At 36.8% G+C, this 27615-nt stretch overlaps 1 protein-coding gene across 2 annotated transcripts in view; it reads left to right on the forward strand.

Moving 5' to 3' along the window:
- The first annotated feature begins 737 nt into the window (after positions 1–737).
- Positions 738–27615, forward strand: part of SLC4A10 (solute carrier family 4 member 10) — a 129715-nt gene continuing 102837 nt past the window's right edge. For both annotated transcript variants that reach the window (XM_074145996.1, XM_074145997.1), the window contains exon 1: positions 738–818. In XM_074145996.1, coding sequence (XP_074002097.1) covers positions 738–818 — 81 coding nt within the window. The remainder of the gene's footprint in view (positions 819–27615) is intronic.

Genomic DNA, 27615 nt, shown 5'->3' on the forward strand with positions numbered 1-27615 from the left:
GTTTTCAAGGCATGCTGTTTTCTGGCTGCTAGCAGGGAGTAATGGAAACAATGCAGTGATCATGCAATTTATTGAAAATAAACACTAAAAATACTTGGGCAAGCAACCTTTTTAATGTAATAGAGACTGGGATTCATAAGGTTGCGTAAAATAGCTGTTTCAGTAGCACAGGGGTATTTAAATACCTTGCTGCCTGTGAATTGTTTATAATTTCTTTCTGGTAATTTTCCTTTGGATCAGATTGTGATGCTTCTTCTGAATGGTGATAGTGCTTGTTGAGGAGTGGTCATGCAAGCAAAATTTGATAACCTCGATATGTCACTTCATCTGCCGTTTTTCTTTTGTTAATGCAAAGCTGGTTGCATAATATCTAATTTCTCCTTTAGCTGACCACAGATGAAAACAAAATCTATAATGGCAGCGCTAGGTTTTATAAAAAACGTAAGTGAGGAGTTGAAGGATGTGGCTTGTTCTGTTTGGATGATGCAGGATTGCTTTAAGCAGTAAGCTTACTGTTTTCAGATGGCATTAGCAGCATCAGTGATATAGCTGTGTCAGCCTCCTTGACTACTGGATGTCTGTATTCGCACGGAGGAAACTATATTTAAGATCTGATATCTTGAGGGTAATGACTCCAGCACTTATTGATGGACAGAATGGCTGCTAATGCTTTCTTCACTAGCCCAGAAGATTTTGAGAGATAGATGGGTCTGTGATGTACTTTTCTAAAACAGGAAATGCAATTTTTGGGGGTCTCTGGAAATAGAAAGGTCATGCAGCTCGGAACCGGTGAGACATTACAGTCTCTAAGTCATCAGGTATGACCTCATAGTTTATACTAATATTTCTAACACAAGGGTTTGTTTTACAGTTTTAGGTCATTTGCGATCTCTTTGTCTGTGTAATTGCTTCATGTTGGATTTGTTACAGGATTTATAGGGTAGACTGTTTACATAAGCAGAACGATGTTTATCTTTGAAATCTAATGTGTTGTTAATTGCTATTTGAACAATGTAAGGTTATTGCGTATTTTCAGCCTGGTTTTATTGTTAATATGATTTCTTTTAACTAATTCATGGTCAAAGGTTATACCTTTGCTGTAAAGGAAAATGACAAGATTGCATTGCATTTTTATTTTGCTTTATCTTTACGTGGCACACAAAGCTATTCTGTGAATATGTGAGTTTGTCCTAAGAAATGCAGTATAAAGCAACTGTTTACCTACAGTGACAGGTTATTTTAAACAACGTATCACATTGTGTAACAGGACTGAGCTATTCTGCAGGCACAGATCTTGCTTCATTTTGCAGTAGATTTTTTTTTTTTTTGCTTCATTTCAAATCAGTTTTAAAAATAGCTTACTGAACATAACAGTGAAAGTTTGGCAAGATAACTCTCCCCTTTTTAATTATTACACTCAGTGATACATATTAATACTAACAGGTTATAAATGAGACGATTAATAACTTAAATATTTAGAATGTTGTTTAAAACCAATTTAATTTTACTGAAGCATGTCTCATCTTTTTTGTTTTTAACTGTTGCCAACTTTATTGAAAAGCTGATACTTTTGTATCTGCTAATGTATTGCGGTGATGGATAGGAAACTCAAGAGTATATAGAAGAAAAAAAGTATATGGGTATTTCACATAGGAAGATAGTGGCCTAATTTCATGTATGAAGCACAAAATGGAATTGGAGATACTGTTATCACTTTAGGTGTTATAAATGCTAGATAATAACCATTGTTTCCCTTGAATATAGCATAGAGCAATTATATTTGAAATTGTAAGAGAAGTTTATTTTTAAAAATGATATTCAGCTCCATCTTAAGAAATTCTAGATGTATTTGCAGAACATTTCCATGGCAACGTGTTTGGCCATGTGTTTTAAAAGCTCAGCTGAAGCCTGAAAGTAGTGTGCAATTTCTCTGTCTCTTGCTTTACCCTTGTGAAACAACAATTTTCACATATAATTAGACTGCAGATTGGCAGGGCTGAGCAGTATTTCCTGACCCCAAAGCACAGGATTAAGTGATCAAGATTTAAAAATATTTTCATATTTCCACCTAGAAATGTAAACATGTAAAACATGGAATTGATTTTGCATTTAGATCTGTATTCTTGTTTCATCCCCATTTAATAACATTTTGTTGGAATGGGTGTGGGAGACCACAGAAGACCAAACTTAAGAATGTGCAGCAAATTGCTTCAGTAAAAATGTCTGTCTTTTCATTTTTAATTAAAAACATATTTGTGAAAAATGTTGTATTACTTTTACTGGCCATAATTTATAGTTTCCCAGTCTACTTATCCAGCTTACATTCTTATTAATAATAGGGAAAGACTGCCCTGCTTTTAAGCTTGATTAGGTTTGGAATGATTTAACTATATCTTTCACTTGCTACAAGATCTTTTTAATCTGTTAGAATTTATTTTCAGTATTTTAATGTATTAGTCACAACGAGTACATTCTGTTTCTTGGCATTGGAATGAAATTCCTGAAAGTATTGGTTTCATGGTATTTTGGTGCTTTGCAGGGTATTTATGGACATTTTAATAGGACCAACCCTCCCCCCAGCTTCTGTTTCCCATATTCAAGTACAATTTAAAATCATGACCTACCTGTATTTTGAAGTTGTTCCTGAACCTCTCCTTTGCTCATTTAAAATAATTAGATCTCCATGGAATTTTGCATAACTGGAAGCTGTAGCAGTATGCCATGTGCTTATCCTGGACTCTTGTTTCATCATTTGTATTAATTCTGCAAACTGCGTTCTCTGGATGTTTTTGAAATGTAACATTGATGATAAACTACAAATAGTCCAACAGACATCTGTTGAGGCCTGTTTAGGATAGAAACTGTATCTACAGAGGAAAATAAATTGGTGAAGAACGTTTGCTTGAGGAAGTGTATGTTTAGGTCATTCCATTTGGAAACAATGGCATTTCTGACTATTGCAAGTGAGTTTGAATATGTTTTTTTCACTCAAAGGACATAGTCCCATTATGGGTCCTTCTTCATTTGGAGGGACTAGAGAATAATACCCCAAAGGAAAACATTAAAGAGGTGAAGTTCTTTTGTAGGAGAAGGAATTGCAGCAAGGTAGAGATACACAAATGAGAGAAGGGACTTGAAGCGATCTGAAAATTTAAAACTACAAACTATTTTGCTTGTTTAACACCCCCACTCTTCCCCACAGCCCCCTGCCACCCAAAAAAGAAAGGTTTAAAATATACTTGCTGATATTTGGACATATTACACAAACTTGGAGTAACTGAATCCTGTGGCAGTGTGTGATATCAACTTAACAAGAAGGTTTTTTATGCCTTCTTTAAAACTATAGCATCCCTCTTCAAAAGAGGTTGATTGCAACTGTCAGTTTATGAAGAATTCTGTGCAAAGAAGGAGCTCTCTCACTAAAGAATTCTTTCCCCTTGACTGTGCATAATGACTACACATCCGTGAGTATGTGTTTCCCTATCTTTAAATATTCCTATTTGCAGAATTTGATGATAAAGATCTTATAAGGAAACAAAGCTCCGTATGGGTATTTTAGGAACAGTGTTAAGTAGCAACATGGGCAAGAAGCCCAATATTTGTGTCATTTACCAATTCTAAACATGAATGCTCACACTCATGCACATACTGAGGTGTGTAGTGCTTTTACTTATTACTGATTGCCATTCTGATTCCACACTACTAACTTTTTTCATATGTTATAGTGCCAGTTTTTACGGAAATGGCAATGCTGGAACAAACAGGAAATTGTGGCCAAATACTCACAAATGGCAATACAACACTAACAGCAGAAGTGCTTTGAGTGAGTTGAAGGAGTTCAAGTCCTTTTGTCCTTCATTAGTCTCTCTCCCAAGAGATGATCCTGTTCTCTGGTCAGATTCTCCTCGGTTAGTACTTTAATTCATATACCAAGTCATTGGGCCTAATAACCTGAATTAGGGAAGGCTTAGTATAAACATATCAGAAAGGTCTAAAACATAAAGTTAAATAGCATAAATATGTAATAGCTAACTGCAGGGTCACATAATGTATAGCTAAATGACTAATATTCCAAGAATGCTCTATTCCATTTATTTTTCCAAGAATACTGCCACATGATCATTCTGAATAAAGACTATTTGAAGGAGTTTTGCAGGGATGCAGTATGAAAATGTGAATAAATCACAACAATAATGCCCCAGTAATCTGTTTAAAAAATTTAAAATAGAGTCATAGTTAGTCACAACCAATTCCTGCAGATGTGGGACCACCTAAGCGGGAGTAGTAAGGAATGTGACCATATTAATGCTGTAAATGCATTACTTGAAGTGGCATTTTGGAGAGAAGAAGCAATCTCAACTATGGTTCATTTTCTCTCTCGTAATGAACCTCATAAATAATATGACTTGTTCATATTGTTTCTTGTTTCCTTGCAAGACTATATTTATTTTGCCTTACTTAACTTTTCAATAAAAGTTATTAATAAAAAAAAACATTAGCATGAGTGCTGTTACAGTACTGTGATCAGGGTGTGTGGTCTCATGATAACTTCTTTTAGCAGAAGCTAAGTAGAAGCTGATCCATAATTCTGGTAAATTCTGATAGATTGCTTAATTAGTAAAATCAATATGAACTACAGAGTAAGCTACATAATGCTTTCCATTGTGCTATACTGATTTCAGTGTGACCCTAAAAGGGAGAGCATCACCTTCCTGAATTGTTTAAAAAATGTAAATACCAGTAAGTGATTACAAGATGTGACTGATGATGAGGTGGGGAAATACTGCTATTCCCATTTTATTGAGCGGATCAAGTTTTTTCTTATGTTTAAGTGATACTTCTCACATTTTAATTTGTGCCCATTTCTTCTTGCCCTTTTTCTTAAAGAGTCTGGCTAAGCCTTTGCTACTTCGCTCCAATCAGGTATTTGTATGCTCTGATAAGACCCCTCCGAGCCTTCTCCAGGCTGAAATAGTCCCAGCACTCTCAGCTTCTCCTTCTGTGACCTTTGTGGCCCTTTACTGGACTTACTCCAGTATGTCCATATCTTTCTTCTAAGACGGGAGCCTAGAACTGAACAGAGCACTCTAGTTATGTCTCAACAGGGCTGAGTAGAAGGGCAGAATCACATTATCTAGGAAGGAAATTCAGATTCTCTATTAACTAGTCAAACAAATATGGGAAACTTTGGACAGGAATCCTTGAAAAATGAGGACTGAATGCATTGAAAATTATAAATAGTAATGTTTGTTGGTGATCTTATGGAGAAGAAAAGCTTTGAAAATAGCTTTGCTTAAGTCATAGCAGTTGTTTCAGTGATGAAGCCTCCTGGTTTTTTGGGATGTCTTATATGGGATCTGTGTCCCCTGATGCTGTTGATACGAGCAGAGAATAACTCCTAAAGGGAAAGATTAAGCTTTAATTTTTTGAGCTAAGCAAATTTTAAAGTAACTGAGTAAAAAGATACCATCTAGTATGGTATCACTAATAAAAAAAAAGGTAAACTATGTGGAACATGAACTCCAGGGATTCAGAAGTTGTGTTTTTAGTCAACTTGCCAAAAAAGATTTGTTAATTTCTAGTGGAAACTCAGTTTGCACAGAGCTCTCAGATGTGCTCAACTGATACAGCAACCATCAACTGATACAAAAGATTCAGCTTGGTGCATTGAATAAAAATGTAAAACAGGCATTAAGTGACATGAGGGAGTGTTGAGGTATTGTAAAAAATTTCTCATTTATATAATAGCTTCCCTCTTTTCCCTCAGGCTGCTTAAATAAAACAAAAATGTATATGAGAGCCTTCAGTGATTCAAGGCTCATCTGTTTCTTTCCTGATAACATAGTGAGTTCACTTGTTTAAATTATTTTTATTAAAGATTTTATGCAGGCACACAGAGTCATTAAAATATGTGCAAGAAATCATACCCATATGGTTTGCATCCACATTTAATGCAATTAAAACTATTCTAACAAAAGCAGTATCAGTTTTATGTCCCAATCCTGCGATTAATGTTTTCCAGGAAAAGCAGTGTCAATTTTATGCCTGAATCCTGCAAGCGGAAGAGCAGAGAAATACTTTGTCCTTGCATTGGTAAGGAGAGCTGCAATTGAGCAATTCCTTTCAGGTGTGGAGATAGGAATTTGCATGGTGGAGACCCGATGTCAAGCTTATTAGGTGAGAGCGTTAGCTGTGCTTTTAGGGGGTTTGTGTCTGAAAGTTAGCCATGCAGGTCAGTTGTACCAGCTGATACCGCTCTTTAGTTCAATTTTTAAAGTTATTTAAGTGTTTAATTTCTATTTTCCTGTTAGGGTTATCTGCAATACTTTTTAAAATTGGAAAAAAGAATTAAAAATCAGACTTCTCTTTCCCCTTTTTTTCTCCCTATTGTTCGTCTAACTTTTGTAGACTTGTTCTAGGAATAAATTTTGATAAATGTAAGATCTTAGACTTCATGTGGGTATGTGTGTCTTAAACAGCAGTTGTGCATATCACAACTTTAAATTTAGGCAGCTCTTAGTATATAAGAAGGTTGGAGGTTGGCTGGTGTTACCTCAATGTTGACTGCCATGTAACGTTTTTAATGGAGTATGCTGAATGATCATTAGAAAAATCTAATAGATATGGAAAATACAAAATGGTAGTTTTGTAACAATGACAGCAATATATTCTACTGATGATTATTCCTAGGTGCTTAGATTCCACGTGGCAAGTGTCGGCCTAGCTCTGTGAGTGCTGCTAAGGATGAAGCTCAGTGTCTGGTAACTGTGACTGGATCTTATCTTTAGAATATCAGTTGTGGTAGTTGTTCTAACACGTCAAAAATACGACTTCTTAGATCACCAGGGCACAGGATTTAATGGAGATCGCTGGATATTGCCAGTAAAGTTTACCTAATGCATGAAATTTGAAACATATGAAAATGAAAAGCTGTCTTGGCATTCTTCTTTTGTTACGGAAGGAAGTGATGACCTCTCTCTCCAGGAACTTGATGCTTTCTTGCCTTCACCAGACTTGTCCCCTCTGCTAGATCTCAGTGTACTGTCACCAGTCCTTCTGTGCGTAGTCATGAGTGAATTCCTCATTACTGCTAGTGAGTGTCTTGCAGTGACTCACTGGGCTTGGTTACTGCCCAGTCTGCCTTCTGCTCTCCTCCTCCTTCTCTTTCCTGAGTGGTTTTCTATTTTGTAGGGTGCAGACGTGCTGAAATTTCTGAAACATCTAACTTCTAATGCAAAGATGCATATTTGCTGTGGATGTCAGTGAGAGATGTAATCTGTGCTGTCAGAAGTAGTTACTAGCACTGCCATGTGTCCTGAACAGCACAGAGATCTGAGATGTGCTCTGGGTCCTTTTCTTGCCTGCTTCAACAGATATGAAGTGTTAAAGTGTTTCCTTTTTAGTATCCTTCACAATTGCTGAGACAGGGATTAAATTTACATTTTAGCAATGTCTGTATCATCAGCTATAAACAAATTTCCCTGGTAATCTCTTAGACTTTATTTCCCTCATGGGCCTCTTTTTATGTCCATAAAAATGTCATTATCAATTTCTAGTTTAATTTCCTTTTAATTTTCCTGTCTTTGCTTGGCTACACTGTACACACCTGTAGAACTCTAATTTAATATAGGAATGTAAAGAATAGCACCTTTGTCTTTCACTATGCATGGCTTAAAATCTCTTCAAGGGAACTGAAGAATCTCTTACACTGTTTATTCAGTCATAGCAAACAAGATTTGGGCTCTTTGGCTTTGGAAACTTTTGGCACCTGCTTTTATCCAGAGCTGGGCAGCAGGGATCCTATACAGTAAATTGGTTAAGCCCTGGAGCTGATGCTGTTCCCATAATGGATGCTCCTGCCTTCCCAGCATGTTCATCACCATATATCTTCCTCTCTTGGTTTACAGTTTACAGATTTGGCATATACATAGTGATATATGCTGGTGTAGCAGACAATTATGGAACAACACTGCTTTTCTCAGAAAACAGCAGGGAGTTACAATATTTCTAAGACAAGAAGCACCCCATGCTTAGTAACCCTCTCTTTGGAGATTGTGTTAATGAAGACAGGGTTTTCTCTGCTTCATCAGGTTCCTAGTGCAGTTCTGCACAGTTTGAACTTACGTGTATTTGTAACTTCCTATTCTCTTGTCAGAGGACCTTTTGATCAATCTCAGTATGGGACTGCAGATCTCCTTCAGATGCCTCAGTTGCCATATTGTTCCCTGGAACACAGGAATATAAAAAATAGTTGTGCTGGGCCAAACTAAAGATACTAGCTCAGTGTCTTGTCTCTCTGATACAGCTCAAAAGCCTAGGGAAATGTCTGATAGTGGGGCAGGTGCACTATGATAGATCTCCTGGGTACTGTCTGAGAACCTCAGAGTTCATGGATCCAGGACTTTCTGTTCCCGAGTCGGTGCTTTTGGATTTGGTACCTTGGATAGATTGCTCTTGCCTGAACATGTCCACACATTTCTTGAACTCAAGTAAACTTTTAGTATCCATCAGATAGCTTGCCAATATGCTGCATGAAGAACTATGTCTTTTTGTTTGTTTTGAACCTGGCTCCAGCTGTTTTCATTTAATACCAGTTGTCCTCAGTACTATGTTGGGAAAGACAGTGAACAGTAATTTCCATATTCAGCCTCTGAACACCCATCATGTTTTTATAGACTTCTAATATATCTACCTGGTACAGTGGATATTCTTGTTCTCTGCCTCTGAATCTTCTTCATTTCAGTTTTATCCTTTTTGGCAAGTAGGAACTAATTACACTTGATATTCAAGCTGCAGGTAAACTTAAGATGTGTACAGTGGGCATAAGGATATCCTTGTTTTGGTCTCTGTGCATTTTCTATTTCATAGTATTCGGTTTGCTTTTTTTCCTCACAGCTACTGAACTTTGATGCAACATTTTCATGGAATTTTTAACCAAAGCTCCAAGACCCCACTGCTAAGTGGTGGTGTTCAGAAAATTTCACTATATATGTGAAACTGGAATTGTTTTTCCCTCTTGTGCATCAGTTTGCAAGTTTCCCCCTGAATTTCATCGAACTTTTTATCATCCTTAACACAGTTAGTGTGGTAAGGACCTTCTGCAGCTCTTAATATTCAAGCTTTGTATTTATGAATCTGATTAGGAAATTATCTGTTGTTAGCAAACTTTGTTGCCTTGCTGCACATCCAAAATCATCTATAGATTTGTATCAGTGCAGATCTCACCAGAATTCCAGTGATGACTTCTGCACTGGTGACCTCCCTCTACCAAAAGAAATTACAATTTCCCTGTGGCTTTTGTTTTCTACATTCCAGAGGATCAGTTGTTTTCCAGTATATCGTACTTATTTCACTGAATTTCACTGAATTTTTAGAGTTGGAAGGGACCATAAAGATCATCTAGTCCAACTCCCCTGCCAAAGCAGGATTGCCCAGAGCATGTCAGAGCATGTTACTCAGGACTGCATCCAGGCGGGTCTTGAAAATCTCCAAAGAAGGGGGCTCCACAACCTCCCTGAGCAGCCTGTTCCAGTGCTCTGTCACCCTCACTGTGAAGAAGTTTTTTCTCATATTTGAGTGGAACCTCCTATGTTCATGTACCCTGTAATTTTATTCTTTATAAGTAGCTGTTTCTCTAAATCTGCCCATTACCAGCAACAGGCTTACTGGTTGATTGTTTATAAACACTGTTTGGAAATCTTTTTAGAAGTTACCATCATATGTATGGTAACACATGTATGGTCTTCCAGTTCAAAGGTGTACTAGAGGTGAGTTCAAGTAATCCAGTTCAAAGGTACCAGAAGTGATTTCAAGCAAGGATGTTACACACTACATTCAGTGTCTCACCCGCAGAATTTGGGATTATAAACTGGGTTATGTTGACTAAAATATCTTGAGAGTAATTATGTTGGAAAGATATGCAAATTTAATACATCTTTACTTGTAGGCTGACTGGATCTCCGTAGAAATGTAATGCTGCATAACAGTAACAAGAAAACTGAGGAAGCAGGAACATTCAGGAAGTGCTTAAAACACAAGACAGACAAATACAAGATAACAATGTCACAGAATTTCCATTTTTTCATGGACAGATTAAAAAAGTCATCACACCTTTTCTAATCATAGAATCATAGAATGGTTAGAATTGGAAGGGACCTTAAAGATCATCGAGTTTTATCATTCTTTGGCATGAGCAGTACTTTTGTGGTTCAGGGTGTTGAAAAATGAACAAGAATGAGAATAATGAATAAAATTGTCAGGGGAATAATATTAGTATATCTATTAGTATTAATGAAACTATGCATAGGATTTATTGACTTGATCTTTATGCTATTGAAAAGGAGACATTTCTTATCTTTTACTTACTAATTAAATGTCGCTTGCTACTTCCCCCCTCCCTTATTATTTTTTTAGTAGATTAATAATAAGTGGGCATAGATAGAGTGCTAGTTAAACTAATCTGGCTGCTGCAGTGATTGTGAGGCGAATGGGCAGGCTTCCTGACTGCCCTGTGCAAGTCAGATCTACTGCTAAAGGGAGAAGTGGAGACATTTGCTTTTTCTGGTTCTCTCTTCTTTTTTCCCCTCTATTAAAAATTCTTCATTTTAAATGTAAACTGTATAGCGAGATGCAGTTTCAGTCTTTAGTTGTCTTATAAAAGCTTTGGACCTTTTTTGTTTGAAGGATAAGCAAAGGTTCAAGGGAGATTTCAGTTCTGTTTTTCTGACTTCCTATTATTACTTCTAGTCTCTTGTTGACTTTTTCTATGCTCTGTCCCAGTTTAAAATATGCTCATTCTGTTTCTAAACAGAGGAAAGCTCTTATGATGTGCACGTTTTAAAGTGTTCTGTTGCATTCCATGGCAATCCTAGAGTTTAAAATAAAAATTATCTGGAATCTTATCTAGCTCCCATCCTACTGGGTTCCCATTGACTACACAGGAGTTGTGGAGGATGCAGGTTAATGTAGGATTTCACGTACCTTTTGGGAAGTAAAATCTTTGTTTGTGATGATCCAGTCTACTGAGAATTGCACCACTTGGACATGGATTTGTAATCCTGATGGATTAAAATCTGCTTCCTTGAGTTTTGAATTCTGTCATGTTTACATCAGGAGATGAAATTATACTAGAGTATAAATGTCTCAAATTAAATTATTACACAATACTCAATCCTTTTTTAAGTGTTGATGTCCCTTTGTGAGCTTATTTGTGACTTTAATAGCATATCAGAGTGACGGGGAAGGAGTGAATTTCAATGAACTTTTTTTTTTTTTTTCTTCTCAGGCAGATCAACTCCTAGAGCTTTATTGTGTTAGCTGAAATCTGTGGTTCCCGTATATAGCAGACCTGATTGCACCCTTATTTGGGGGCCAAAAGCCCTGTGTAACTTTCTGGCATAGGTTCGGTTTAAAATACATTAGCTGGACTTGTTCCGTTTACAGTCATTTACAGTCCTTACAAGCCTTCAGAAATCTTCTGCTTGAAGACAGTCCTTGGTAAAGTTAAGTATCAGACATACTAGCTGTGACGCTGGGCTTGGAAAAGAATAAGTAGGCTTAAAATAACGAAACAAGCTCCTTAAAATCCCCCAAACACTCCCTCCCCTAGAACCCAGGCATCTGTACATCCAAGGATGCAGAAGAAGACTTAACCAGTGATGTTATTTACTCTCTTGTGTACTATATCTAGAGAAGAATTAAGCAATTAGTATACTATTCTGGCAAATGATCCATAAATACGATTAAAATTCCTGGGAGAATAGGGCTCACATTAGTCCAGTTCTACATTACAAAAGATGTATTAGCGTATGTTGGCATGAATTTATAAGATAGTTACAGACTGTACGAGTATAAAATGCCTCGACCAATACTGCTTATATGGACTTGACATGCAATATAAGCTTCAGTGGATTACATCTTTTCCTAGTATAACTGTCATAGCAAATCACCCTTATTGACTAGCATTTTAAATCACCGTGTAATTTGTTGAAACAACTAATGTATGTCAGAGAGAGTATATGTAACAGCTTCAGATAACAGAAGTTTCAGAGTATATGAAAGAGCAACAATCAGGGTGGTACTGTTTCCTTTCTCATGTTATTTTTGATTGCTTTACTGGTGCTTGTTTATCTCTGTGCTTTGTGATGCTTTTTCATCCTTTATATCAACCAATCAAGTGGATTACATTTCTTTTGGTGTTCTCTGTTCTCTCCTTCTTCCCTTAAATTACACCTGTCTCCAGTTCAGTTTCCTTTCTGTGTCTCTTACTTTTTTCCTTCAGGTGCAACACTCCTCACCTCCTTTATTGTCTGGTCTTCCTTTTATTTTCTTGATGTTTCTAGAATGTTACTGGTCTCAAATAACTTGGAGATTGTCTTTTTTACCTCCTCCTGTTCCCTCCTGCCCACGGAGCTTTGTTCCCTTGTTTATTAACGCTGCCTCATCTGTGGTCCTTTCTGTGGAGACTGTTACCTCCAACAATATCCGCTCTGAATTTGGGTCAAAGAAGTTGGTACTTCTGTACTCTTGTTCTTAAGCTCTGCCTGCTCCTAGGTCTTTCTTTTTCTTTTTCTTTTTCTTTTTCTTTTTCTTTTTCTTTTTCTTTTTCTTTTTCTTTTTCTTTTTCTTTTTCTTTTTCTTTTTCTTTTTCTTTTTCTTTTTCTTTTTCTTTTTCTTTCTCTTTCTCTTTCTCTTTCTCTTTCTCTTTCTCTTTCTCTTTCTCTTTCTCTTTCTCTTTCTCTTTCTCTTTCTCTTTCTCTTTCTCTTTCTCTTTCTCTTTCTCTTTCTCTTTCTCTTTCTCTTTCTCTTTCTCTTTCTCTTTCTCTTTCTCTTTCTCTTTCTCTTTCTCTTTCTCTTTCTCTTTCTCTTTCTCTTTTTCTTTCTCTTTCTCTTTCTCTTTCTCTTTTTCTTTTTCTTTTTCTTTTTCTTTCTTTTTTTTTTTTCTCTAAGCACTGTGTTCTCTGAATTCCTTTTCTATTTGACCCTTTTCAACATTTTTATTTTCTCTCTTTTCAAGAATGGACTTTGTAAAACTTCTGTGTCATGGTTTGGGCTGGGCTGGCCAGTAAAAAGAATGACAGATGCTCTCTAACTTCTTTCCCAAGTGAGAGAAGAATGAGAAAGAGACTTATGAGTTGAAAAGAAACTAAACTACTATAGTGAAATAATTAATAATAAAAAGACAAGATAAAATTATTAATTAAAAAAAGGAAATATATGCAATGTATACAAAACCATGTCAAGCTCCTAGGATGACAATCATGTTACTGGCAGGCACTGGGAAAGTCCCAGACCGGACTCAGTGACAGATGGGAACTGAACACAAGAACTGCATTCAGGAATGCATGGATTGGGATCAAAGGCAGATGAACAGAGTCCTCCTTAGACTCTGGCCATTGAAGAAAGAGGCTGACCTCTTTGATCCCTCAGCTTTTATACTGAGCATGATGCAGATGGAATACCCTGTTGCTCAGTTTTGGGTTGCCCATCCTGTACACTCCTCCCTGCAGGTGCAACCCCTCTATGCTCTTCCACTTCTGGCCCTCCAACTTAGTTCATAAAAAAGTGAACTGACTTTGTTGTTATAGCAATAAGTATAAGCAAGAGCCTCTCTGTGTACCATGCCTTTGGTATTAACTATAAATATCAGACCTTACCTGCTAGAAGCAGATACTGTCTGGAAAATATGTTGTTAATTTCAGAGAGTTAGAAGAGGCTTAACTGAAAAGCAAAATTACTGAAAAGAAAATTGGTTCTGTTTTACCTCAAACCAGGACACTTCTGTTTTGTTGATCTTGATGACTTCTTTCCTGCTCTTATTTCCGTTATTCCTCTGTAATTTCTTTTCCTCTATAAGCTTATCGGTTCCCTTCGGGCTCTTTTTTTGTTCCTCTCATACACTTCCAAACCCTTTTGACTATTCATGGTCCTGGCTGACTCCCAGTACCCACTTTCTCAGTTCCTAATGCCATCTGCCATGCTTCTGAGATACTGCTGACTATTTCTGATGAAAATCTCTTGATTCTGCTGACTTTCTTTATCTTAATCTCTGGGATTTTTATCACCTGTTATGAGTATCTTTGCTTGCAGTTTTGCCTGTTCTGTATTTTTTGTTGATCATATAGCCTTCCATTCAGTTTATCTATTCCCCCTTCTCTCCATGTGAACTTGTTAAAACTAACAAACCAAATAAGGTCAAAATTTAAGCTTCCTATATATTTACTAAAACAAACATCAATATTTTGTTTTGTGGTCTATGAACCTGTTCCAATGAACCTGTCCTTGTCCCTATCCCTATACACCTTCTGACCTACTGCTGGTTTTTTGTTTATTTTTAATTTCTGTTTCTCTTCTTGCCATACACAAGAAATATGTTCAGGTCTCTTCATATTAAAAAAAACAACACAAAAGAATTCTCAACTTCAGAAGTTTCTGTTCACCAGACTAATGTCCTGTCCCTAGACCTCCTTCATCTCCATGCCCCCTTAGTATGCTTTGTACAATTGTCTTCATTTCTCGTCTTCTCATGCCTTTCTAGAACTGCTCACTTCTGGTTTCTGTCTTTTGCACTGAAATTTATCTCACTAATGTTCCACTTGACTTCTTCCTGGAGGAATTCCAGGCTAGTCCTTTATTCTCCTCCACTCCATCTGTTACCACTCTGCGATGCTATATTATAGTCTTCACTAAATTTTGTTGCTCTTAGACATTTGTCATTTTGTCCTTGTTGATTCTCTCTCTTTTCAGACTCAGTTTCTTGTTGGGCGGGTCTTCCTGTCGCCCTACTCTTTCTGTATGTAGGTGTGTGTTTAGATCTCTCTGGAATTCGTCCTCAGCCTTTGCATCCTCCTCCGCACCTTACTTCAGATAATGTAGCCATAAGCCATAATTTTTATGAAGGCATCACAACTTTATTTTTTAGTGGTCTTCCCCCACTCCACTTAAACTCTACCTATCTCAGAAAATTTTCTTGGTCTTCAGCGGTCACCTGAACATAATCATGTCAGAAACAATTCCTGGGTTTTCTTTTCTTTCCTGATGTGTTCTTCTTGCTCTATGCAGCTCTGAGGCCTGACAGTTCCTGTTTGTCCACGTAGCTGTAAATCAGATTGAAGGCCTGCTCATCTCAACACCGTGACTTATGATCTCATCTGCCTGTCTGACTGTTAATCCTTACAGCTTTGCTTCACTTGATTACTGGTGTTAATATCATCTTTGCTTATCACTCTGCCTTTATCACTTAAAAGTCGATTTACTCGTCTTCTCAAATACAAACTTGTACTTTCTTTTAAAAGCTTTACTTGTCTTCTCCTTTCCCTTCTGAGAGAGATTTTACCACAAAGTTGAATTTTGTGTTTGCTGTACTGGCATATCAGTTTTGATTTCCCAATTGCTATTCATCTTACAGTCATTAGTGGACTTTCTCTTTCTGCACCCAATCTTTGTTGAAGCTCCTCCTCAAAACTCCTTTCTTAGTCTATAAAGTTAAGTGTAACCTGTTAATGATTGGGCTGGTGTGTCAGTTGTGCATTTTATTGTACTTAGGTTGCCAAGTATTCATAACCGGAGGCTATTTATTTTTTGTATACCTACAAGCTATAACATGTCTTTTAAATTAAGACTACTAAAATAGTTATAAATAATTTGTTTGAATTATTGACTATCACATCATGCATATATTTGCATCGTACATGTCAATGGAGCCCACAGACACTGTTTTTCTTTCTCCGCACGTGCATACACATACCTGTTTAATAACAATCCTACTTAAAGAAAAGGTAGGTGGAATTTGCAGCTATAAGGAAGAATACTTAATAAGACTAAATACAGGTCAGCAAATTATTATTATTTGTTTAGTACCTACATTGAGATTATGCCAAGAAGAGGATGCCTATTGTACTATGCCTGGTACAAACTTGTAATAAATGAAAGACTGATCCAAGTAGTTTATGACATAATGTTTAAATGATAAGACTTTCCTTTCTTTTTGTGTTCACCACAAAAAAAAATCCTTTTTTTAATAAAAGGAGGTGGTGTTGTCTTGGCAAGGAAGGGGACGAAGAGCATCTGCTGGATATTATTTTTCAACATTGTGTTGGTAATTGTTTTCACTTTAGAACAGTATAGTGAAGTAGAAGTAATGTTATGTAATTAAAAAATGTCATTACTTGTGTTGTGCCAGTAAAACATGGTATCTTGTAAATTTCTGCCATTTTCTCAAAATTTGGAACACTGGGGATGTTTAGATCAAGGAGATGGAGTTTGAAAGGTGAAATTTAATGTGATACTAGTTGTCTAGTAAATAAATAAAGAGGTAAGTACTATGCCTGTAGTACTAAGTAAGTACTCAGTAAGTACTATGTCCTGAGAAGGGTTGGGAAAAAATATGCTTTGGAAAATGTTTCCCTACCAAAACAGGAATGCAATCCTGACAGCCTTTCTATTTCAAGTGTCATAGCTACCACCACTAGAAAAACTTCCAAATACCTAAAGTAGACAAAGGTTAGCTAATATCTTTCAAAGCTCTGATGGAGATCATTGTAACCCTCCTTTGCTGTTCTCTAACAGCTGCATACGGGTCTATCAATTTAGTGGTATTATTAGAAAATTGACAATAAAAATAATAACGCTCTTTTCTAACAATAAAAAGTCCTTTCACATAGAAGCACTGATAAAACATGTATAAATTGGTAATGCTGGGTTGGCATTTACTTTCTACTCTATAGTAATACTTGTCCAAAAGTTATATTCTGTATTTTCAATATAAAGCACACTGTTGAAGTCATATCAGTTGTTTGTAACTTTTATCTTGTTTTTATTGTCAAATGTCTTGACTAGTCTAGAACAACAAGGTCATGGAAGTGATGATGTTTAAAGCTTCCAAATTGCAGCAGACAAGCAATTTGTTGCAAATCTCTGAGAAGTAGGAAGACCAGTTGAACTACTATTTGTAATTCATATTTACCAGTGTCCCGGTTTGAAGTAAAACCGAACCAATTTTCTGTTCTGTAACTTTACATCCTAGCTAGGCCTCCTCCAACTCTCTGAAATTAACGTCATATTGTGGAGAAAACTGCTCGTTCTCAGAATGATAAGACCAATGTTTGTGCTCCATGCCAAGGAATGGTATGCAGAGAGGCCCTTGCTAATACTTATTGCTGTAACAACCAAGGTCAGCCCATTTCATATTTGCCCCCTTAGGGGGTCGGAAACGGAAAAAATGTAGAGGGGTCACATCGGTGGGGAGGAGTGGACAGGACAGGTGACCCAAACCTGACCAACTGGGGTATTCCATCCCATCTGCCCCATGCTCAGTATAAAAGCTGAGGGATCAAAGGGTCAACCCCCTTCCTGCGATGGCCGACGTCCAGAGAGGACTCTGTCTGTCCACCTGCCTTTGATCCCGATCTGTGTGTTCCTGACTCCAGAGCTGGAATCCAGTTCCCATCCGTCGCTGACTCCAGTCTGGGACTTCCCCAGTGCCTGCCAGTGACGTGACTGTCATCCTGGGAGCTTGATACCGTTTTGTATACATTGTATCTATTTAATTATTTTCCTCTTTATTTTTATTTTAATATTAATTCTTCATTAAAGTAGTTTAGTTCATTCTAAACTTCTGAATCTCCTTATCTCTTTCTCCTCCTCTCTCCTCTTTTGGCAGGGGGGGGAAAGGGGGGAAAGGGCCATCTGTTGGTCCGGTTTTGGTAAATTTGGCCGAAACCACGACAACCAGCCCATTTCAAATTCCTGAATTTATACCTTGTGGGTTTGTGCTGTCTAAACTTTTAAACTATACGTATCCCTTGTTATCTAGTCCACTGTCATGACCATTTTCCAAATATATTTTGAATGAGCCTTTATAAAATTCTCTTAACAGTGCAGTATTTCATACCCTAGGCAGAACTGATGCACATGTAACTTCAAACTAGGTATTTGAAGTCTGATTATTTGCCCTGTTGTTTCTCAGAACACATTATCAGTTTCATTATCTCACTTACTTCTTTTCTGCCTCTCCCACACCTCTCCTGTCCCCATGTTGTGTGTCTCCCTCCCCCCACCCCCCGCCCCGGTCTCTGCACTGTTTACTGCTTTTCTTAATCCCTGTGTGAATTAATTAGACTACCTGAACTTTCAGATAGCAGATCATATCATCAGTGGCTTGGAGGATGTAATTATTTTTTATCTTCTTTGTGAATAGAATGGCTCCTGACTGTTTTCTCTGGCATTGCCCTCCCTGATCACTGTGGCGTACTGATGACCTGAGACAGATAAAGAGTGAGAGCAAAGATAATTAGAATGTCATTGTCTAATGATTTGAGATGGAAAGTTTTTCTTGTCTTAAACTGTGACTGTGTATACAGTGCAAAAGGTCTCTTCATTTCCATTAGGGTAACTGTTCATTTGCATGCAGCAGAAGATTTCTGCATGATACAATCCGTGGTTTTCAATCACATTAATTACAGTTGCCTTGATAACAAAATCACTCATGACAACAAAATCACTCATGACAACAAAATCATGTAGATCAACCTAAATCTTTGGAGATGAGAAGTACTGCGTCACCTGTTCTGGATTTTCTGCTGAAGTTACTCCCTGAAGATATAGATGATTTGGGAACTCATCAGACTAAACCCTATCTTTGAATTTATACATTTTGGCCAAGAAAGACTTGTCAGTTGTCTTCAAGGAAGTTATTTTTTCGGTTTAAAAAAAAACACCAAACAAACCAAAACAATCTTCTTTTCTCTTCTGGAGGATAATAGATCATATAGAAGACAGCTCTGAAGGACCACAAGGAATCCAATTAAATCTTTGGGTATGCAGCAGAAAATTGTGTGGTATTCTAAGTTAATTTTTTACTGACAATGGATAACAAAAGGCCCATACTATTTTTTAACATTTCAGCTAGATTCGGTTCAGTCAAGCTACTCTCAGTGCTAGTAGAGTAACAATATTAGTAGAGTTGGCAAACTTATTTGGAAAGTTACTGATGATTTTGGCTATGTAGCAATGATCACACTGAATCAAATTAACAGTCCATCTAGTTTACCATCCTGTCTCTCCAGATAGTCCTGATTGGACTCTCTTAAGTCTCAACAATTTTCAGCCCATCTTTAGTGACAGTCAGTCTACCTAAGATCTTGCTTATCCTGTAGAAGTGCCCATCTCTTTGCATTAACTATTTGAAAAATTGATGGTGGTGTCATTTCCAGTAAGGCAACTTTAGTTAGGTGCGAAAAGTTTTATGGAATTAATCTGAGTTCAGAACACTTCTATCCTGGAACATCTTCCTTGCTGCCTTGATTAATCTTTGGGTTGTGCTTGTAGAGAATGTTTGTCAAATACAACTGAAAATTGTGGTTAGGTATGAGAAGCAGAAGAATTGATGAACTTTATATCAGTGTTTCAGAGAGAGGCATTTAATTTATTATTGATCATGCTGGCTCGCCGTGTCAACAAAAGGTGGTACTTTGAACTCTAGTTGGCATACATTTGTGTGTAAAAGATGCAGACTTCAGATTATGTCATTTTTGTGGCTTTAAAGGAAGAGAAAAAGTACTCTCTCCTGTTTTGTAGCTGCTGTTAAAACAGGTTCTGAGAAGTTGGTCATGACCTCTTTTCTTCCTTGCACTTGCTACTTCCACATGAGTAGCTGCTGCAGGGAGATGGCCTTCTATGATTCTTCTCCCTGACCCTATTTCTAGGTAGAGAAATCTGAAAACGTATCTTTTCTGAGGCTGAAAGCAGATTCTTTGAGATGGGAAGTGTATCCAATTTATAACCCAATATATCCTACTGCTGATTAAGAAACTAGCAGTTAATGTAATTATCCTTTTTCCATTTGCTGCCCAGCAGCTGATATCCTACTGCATAGTGGGCTAAACTCAGTACGTTTAACTTCTAACTACACCTAAATAATGCTGTTATCCTGAATCTATCCTCACCTGGCATTGGGCCAAGAGAAAGCCCAGACAAGCTAGAAGTAAATCTCATTTGGGCTTTGGATAAAGTCTTCACATTCATCTTCATGCTGTTGGACTTCTCTGTAGTAGTTGACATACCCATTGCTATGAAGTGAGAAAAGAGGATTTCAGCTAATGGGGTTGTACTAGGGTGACGTAAGTCATTTGAATAATAGCCACAGAGGAAAAAATAACTGTGCCTTAGCTTGAAATCTGTGCTGTTCTCACCTCTGTAATTTTTAAGTATTTGACAGTGTAGTAAAGAAAAATAAGAAGCAAAGGGAATAAAATCTCAGTCATACAGATGACCCAACTTCTACATCTCTTAACTAGCAGAAAGGAACACTGTCTTTTATTTATTCAGAGGTTTGGCTGAGACTAGCAATTGAATAAAGATTAGCTTACAAATCCAGCAGATGTGATATGATAGGAAGGAAGGGGAGAGGTTATGAGAATCTTAACACGACTGGAAATGTTCAAAGGAACACAACAACCTAAGTGCTGTGTTCAGGTTTTGTAAGGTGCTTGTGTCATTTAGGCGTTCCTGATAATTTTACTCTGAGGCATACAAAACATGGCAAGCACCCCTGCAATTAAATTCAGGTGCTTAAAACAGGTATGGGAATCCAGAAAGAATTTAATAGTTCATTATTTCATTGTTATATCCAATGCTCCAACAGATTTGTCAAGCCTTTTGAGTGGGAACTTTGGGGTTTTTTTTGTGTGTGTTTCTCCCGGTCCCCCATCCTTCCCCATCCCCTTTGTTGCTGCAGCTATTGGTACAACAGAATTCTTCTCTGGTGGGAGAGTGCAGACAGAGAAAGTGGGGCATCTAGGTACTGTAACAAATTAAGTTACTGTTTTGTCTTGATTTTTTTGTTTTATCTTCTCTACATAGAGAATCTTGTCTTCAGTTGGTTAAGTGTATGAAAAATAGATAAAGTAACATATTTGCCTTGCAAATGTAGGAAATGTACTGTTTCTACCTAAAATGGCTATTCTAAAAAAGAAGATTCCTTGTGAAATGATAAGGAAATATTTTAGTGATTATGTATTCATTTATGCATCAGCTCATAGTGGCTGTATTGTGTATAATGGTATATAACCAGCACAGTACCCTTCAATGTAGATAAACACAGGAATTACATGTATTAACATTTACTTGTCTGTGAAACTGCTTTGTATTGTTTGTGTGCATATATTCTGCTTGTGTTTCATCTTGTTACATTTATAACTCTAGTAGGTGCTTAGATTTAATGTTTATAATGATTATCTGTTTATATGTTACAAGAATTGCATTATTACGTTAAACGTGTGCTCAGTCTCAGGTCAGTAGCAAATCAGGTCTTTCAAGCCAGTGCTGATTAGTGCAATTTTTAGCAGTGTTGCAGAAGACGGTATTTTTTTATTGAGTCACGCTGTCTTGGCTTTTACTATAAAAAGAGAGAAGAGGGAAGAAGAGACAGAGAAGGATGCTTATATGCACATGAAATGCAGCCCTGGGGAAGATGCAAATCTGGAATGAAAACTAATTGCCTTCTACTTTGTTGCATAGCCTGAGCTATGTGGAGTAGAGCTGACCAAAAGGAATATGCACTTTATGTTAACTAGTAGTGATTACTGCAGAAAGCTGCCACAAAACCAGTACAATTAAAGGGACGCTTTTAAAAATAATTCTTCAGACCTTACAGAACAGACCTTATCACATTATAAATGTGTTTTGATGGGTCTTCCCTGATAGGTAGATAGAGGGGAAAAGTATGATACAGTGTAACTAGTGGAATGGAAAAGCAATTATATTTCATCAGAAAGATAAAATTCACTGCTCTTTCCACATCAAAAGATTGCTAAATATGATTATATGTAATATAAGCAATTAAACACAATAATATTTGAAAAGTTCTGTTGTGTTTTTTTTTTTTTTCCCCTCTGCTTGTCTTTGGAAAGAGAGAAGAATTGTAGCATCTGAATTGTAGGCATACACATTGTGCATTAAATCAGTTTTGTGTGACTGTATCTGCTCAAGGACAATTTAAAGGACAAGGCTGAACATGGCATTTACCAGTGATTTGCCTCCTACAACAGGGAGGCATCCATCTACATATAATAGCTTTTTAGCCATTTAGGTTAATTGTCTTTACAAGATATTTCCAGTATGCTCTTGGCAGCTCCCAAGTTCAAATAACTCACTTTTTCTATATCTTTAATAATGCCATCTTTATGAAATGTCAAGCTGAACTTAACCAAAATGATCTTAAAAATGCAAATGTCATGTAGTGGGTCTGTGAAATAAATACATCACAAAGTGATAATGATGGAGTATCTTCAGACTGAGAAGGCAACCATGGTGTATATGCGGTAGCTGGATAAATGTTTAGAATTTCATTACAGACCACTTGAAAGGTGAATACACAAGTTTTGTATCAGTAACTTTATGACAAAATCTATAAACTGAAATGAATATATTACAGAGGTTCATCTTTTAAGTGTATGCAATTATTGATAATATAAAATAACTGAAATAATTTTATATTACAGCTTTCTATTGTTTATAGGAATGCACTATTTAATGTTTTATGCTGACAAGCGTTCCTTAGTTCCAGATGGCATTTGAGAATTATGTAGGTTGTCTAATCATCAATAAGTTGCTTATATGGAGAAGTAATTAATACCATGATTATTTTCCTTATGAGTCAGCAGGTGTGTCATGCATAATTTCTAATGTGGAAAAAATCAAAATGGCTTCTGTTCTGCTATATAGTTTATAAAAAGGAAGATGCTGAAAAGGGATTTTTTTTGTTTATGTTGTGATTTGTGCTGTGGATGTATTAAGAGGGTAATTAAAAAGGAAAATCTAAAAACCCTGAAAAATTTTCTGGAATATTAATACTCTTAATAGCTGATTTTTGTGTTTTATTTCATAGAAAAGCAATAAGCCAATTTATTGAAACACTGACTGGATATCAGAGGCAGAAAATAAAAGTAGCCAAATATGAAGAGAATTAGATAGAAAGTAAGATTAAGAAAAGAAATAATTTCTAGTTTTTCATGTAAAATGAAAATTTTAATGTTATTCATTTTGACTTGTCTGTTCAATATATATTAGCACTAAATATCATACCAGTGGAGCAGAGTTACGTACCAAGGGAAGGACAGCGAGACTTACTCATTGCAACTATTTAAAAATTTCCTATTATCTTAAAAATTTCCAATTTCCTAATGTATATTTATTGCTATACTATTATTTCATTTGCTGTGGTAAGCACAGATGATATTCAGTAAATGTTCAGGTAGCTTTTATGATATATGCAACAGTGTCTTTTAATAGCATGCGTTGTTTTTTTGTTTTTTTTTTTTTTTTGTAAATACATGTAATGAATGTATAGGTAACTTCAAATCTGTGTATTGTCACCTGGACTTCAATCTACCTTCTTGTCCTGCAGCATATAAGGAATATGTCCTAATTCCATCATCCAGAAATGTGCTGAAGTTCTACAAGTATATGAGTCTGTCTTAGCACACGCATATTTAAAAATGTGTCATATGCCTTTGTACAGATCCACCTTACTTTCCTCTTCTTTCCACTCCATCATCTGCTACATGATGAAAGCATAGACAGTTTGTAAGAGCTATAACTAAAACCACCTGAAAACATCTGTCATAAAATAATGTTTCTTAGCTTTTCTAGATGTGTAGTATCTCCATGAATTAAATTGATCTGAGGTGTGGAAGGTCAATGCACACTTCTGGAAAGTGACAGGTCTAAGGATCAACCTCTTTGCAACCCATTGTGAATCACAGTTAGGGTTGTATCGTAGCTGAAGAAGGTCAATTTGGGAAGCTTTCCAGGAGGATATTTACCTAGCTTTGGAATATCCTGAGTAGTGAGCTGTATCAATATGTGGATGGAAAGGGCACTTTAGACATTTGTTTTCAGTTTCTAAACAATGGGCCTTTTTATTCCTTCTAACACTTACAATTCCTGGCAACAGCTGCAGCCTCACTTTATACTCTGATAAGCAGGTTGTTGATCTAGGGGTTGAAAATCAGTACTCCTAGCACTTACATGACCTTCTTCCTTCACCACTGCGTACCAAAAAGTAGAAGCTCGATGTCTTTGAAGGCCATTTATTTCCCTTTAATTTTGTTCAACTTTAAATACATGTTTCAATGTTGTAACAGGCAGGTGCACTGTAAAGGTTACAAAGGACGACTCTACTGTGTCCTTTTCTATACTCACCTCTGTGTTTAAAATTCTAGTATGAAGTGACAAAAATAGTAACAACTGTATTTATAAGACTCTTTCATTAAAATAGATTTTTCCTGTGGAATATGTGCAGCAGATGCTGCTGTGTGGTGAAGGTTATTTCAGCATTCATTTGGAAAATGTAAGAGGTGAAATCCTGGACTGAGTAGAGTTGCTGAGCCCTGGTCTCTAAGGAGCTTGTGGTTTCCATGTGAAAGCCTCAGCTTTTTCTCACTCCTTTCATCCCAGATACATTATTTCTTCTACTGTGTTGCTGATACTTTGTTGCTTTGGGGAAATAGTTTTCCGCCTACATTTTAGGTAAACCATTGTGTGATAACTATATAAACCCATAAAATATTAACAAATATAATTAAAAAGAGAGAAACATTAGGTTGTTTATAAATATATGACAATTGTCATATATATATATAAATAAATATATTTACTGTGCTCTGATTAAAGCTTCACTGAAATGTAATTCCACTGGCAGTGCTCTTGAATTAGCTCAGAAAGGAGTGCAGTATATTTATTTTTATGTAAACCTTGTCCAGTTAAGTTGCCAAAGCTGCACACTGTAAAACTATTACAAGGTATTAATATACGTTGGTTTGATGTCAAAAAAACATTTTATGACTAAATGTTGATTTTTATCAATCTGTTGTTTCCTATCATCATCTCTTCACATGGGTGAACTGCGCACTTTCCTAAATGGAGTGACTTAGCACTTCTTTAGTGCTTTACAGTTCTGAAATGCTGTGTGAATATTAATTATGGCACAGAGCAGCCTGGTGAGGAAGGTAGATAAGTAAGTATTATTATCCCTATTTTACAGATGGGGAAGCTGAGGCACAGAGATTAAGTGGCTTTCCCAAGGCCACACAACAAGTCAGTGGCAGACCCAGGATTAGCAGTCGGGGACTTCCTGGATCCCTCTCCCGTGCTTTAAGCACTAGACCACAGTGTTCGCTGGACTCAGCAAGCAACTCATTGCAATAATGGACAGTTCCAAGGACTCGTACCTGGTCAGTGTGTCCACACATTTGTTTACAGGCTGCTGCAGTATGTCAATATGGTTTGAATACCTCAGTCCTAGCAGATTTGTGCACTATGTAAAGTTTCTGACCCTCACCATCTTCAGATGTGGTGAAAGGAAGAAGCAGTAGAATTCTGACATAAACATGACATGGGTGTGAAAAACGTTTGGTTTTCATGCCTTATTCTGATGCAGAAACCAATGGGCAAAACTGTAGTGAATTCATAGCTTTGAGGATGTTAGTGTGGACGTTGGTGGCTGTTCAATACATTAAAAGTCATCTAGAGCATGAATTCTGTCTTCCATGACTGTTTTGTGGTTAGTCTTGCCTATATTTCCAGTTTCAAACTCTCGTTTATTGCAACACTTAAAAATAATAATGTCATCGTTTTCCTGACATGCTAATAAAAAGCAGAGCATTACCAACTGAAATTAAGTTTCCAATCTCTAGTCATGGGGAAGTGGAGCAGATCTGCCACTATTTTTACTTGTATTGCAATAGTGCTTACCTCCAAATGAGATTAAGACCTAAATGCACTAAACTACTAGTGAGCCTTGCCCTCCCTTCTCCTCTCCTCCAAGGAGGCAGTACAGGAATCACAGAAATTACTTCTAGACTAAAAGCAGTGTGTCTCTTGTACTAGTAAATGCAAGGTGACTTTCAAACCACTCCCTAGGAAGTGAAGGTGTACAGTGCAAGGCCTGCTTAATTGGACTTTGCTCAGAGTTTGACAAGTGAATTGGCAACACACAATATTCCCAATTAAGCTGTTTTCCCCTTTAATATTAATGGAATAAACCCACTTCTGAGAATGAGGCAAGGCTGGGACTTGCTGTGACATTACAGGAAGAGGAGGCAGGGAAGAAAAAGATTGCCAGAAGATGAAAATTGAACACATGGGAAAGGAGAAGTCAAAGTGTATGAGCATATTTTGATAAATATTAATGAATTAATTTGTATTTAGTTTACTTAGATGATCTGTAAAGGCTTTAAACTGTCCAACAATGTAATAGTTTCCGCATTGTAGAATTTCCCCTAATGTTGCTTCTGTAAAGCCTTTCCAGGATCAGTAAAATACTGATGGCTATGTCTTATGCTAGAATAGCCCTACTTCTGATGTGGCTGTAACACTTGGCCTTTGGCATCCTGCCTAACCATTCACCCAGGGGCATGGCATCATGCCACATGCCTAGTTATGTCTAACTTCTTCCATTAATGGATTAATTTTACCTAAGACGATCAAATGGTTTGAGTGAAATTATATTGCCCTGATACATCTTAATAGGTTATTAGCTAATTCTAAATTATTAAAAGACAAAACAGTTTCAATGGAAGGCCTTTTCTCATTGTTAGATTTTAGTATTATCTGTGGGGAAAGCTCTAATAAAGACACTGTAACACTTGGTCTCTCTTTTTTTAACAGCCCAGATGCTTGGTGCTGACACCTTCCTAGGATTTTTCTATATAAGATAGCTACAGCATGACAGCTATTTTTAAAAAAGAGAGGAGCCTGAAACAAAAACTTACATCCAGAATGCATGACATCCAGCTTTAGATGTGAATCTGCTCTTTAAGGAGAGGTGCTTATGTAGTTTAATTTCTTGTTATATTCTATTGCATTCTGTACAGTGATATATATTTAGCATGTAAGGCTAGTATTCAAATCCCCTTGCTTCAGGCTTCCATTAAGATACCAATTTTAATATGTTGAGATCAAGCAGTTCTTGTTCTAATATCACTTACTAAAGCCCTTCCACTAATAACAGTATATAGTCATGATACATTAATTGATGTTTTTGTATAACTCGTACTTTTTTCTTCATTGTCATTTACTGGAAACCACTCTAAATCATGTTGTGAAATATAGACTGTATTTACTGATTACAGCTGATGATGTCAAACTCATACTGAAGCCAATATTCATTTTAGCATAGCGTCCAGTGCCCTGTTGCTGAACTGCCAAATGATTTCTTTACTTCAGGAAATGTGATTTTTTTTTTTTTTTTCCCCATGTCAGAAGTGGCCAAAATCACTAATTTCTGTAGCTTTTTTAGCCTGAGCACAATCACAGAATCACAGAATCTCAGTGGTTGGAAGGGACCTCTGAGATCATTGAGTCCAACCACATTAAAAAAAAAACAACACAAACAAACAAAAAAACCCACAACACACAAAAACAAACAAACAAGCAAACAAAACAAAACAAAACAAAACAAAAAAGCACCCACCAACTAAACCCCACACCCACAACCTCACACACAACACCCCACCACAAACCAACAATCCCGGGCACTAGAGCATGCCCTGAAGAGCCATGTCTACACGTTTCTTAAATAACTCCAGGGATGGTGACCATGTAATACATTTGCAA

This window comes from Numenius arquata, chromosome 3, assembly GCF_964106895.1.
Source record: "Numenius arquata chromosome 3, bNumArq3.hap1.1, whole genome shotgun sequence".
In the NCBI taxonomy this organism is placed as follows: Eukaryota; Metazoa; Chordata; class Aves; order Charadriiformes; family Scolopacidae; genus Numenius; species Numenius arquata.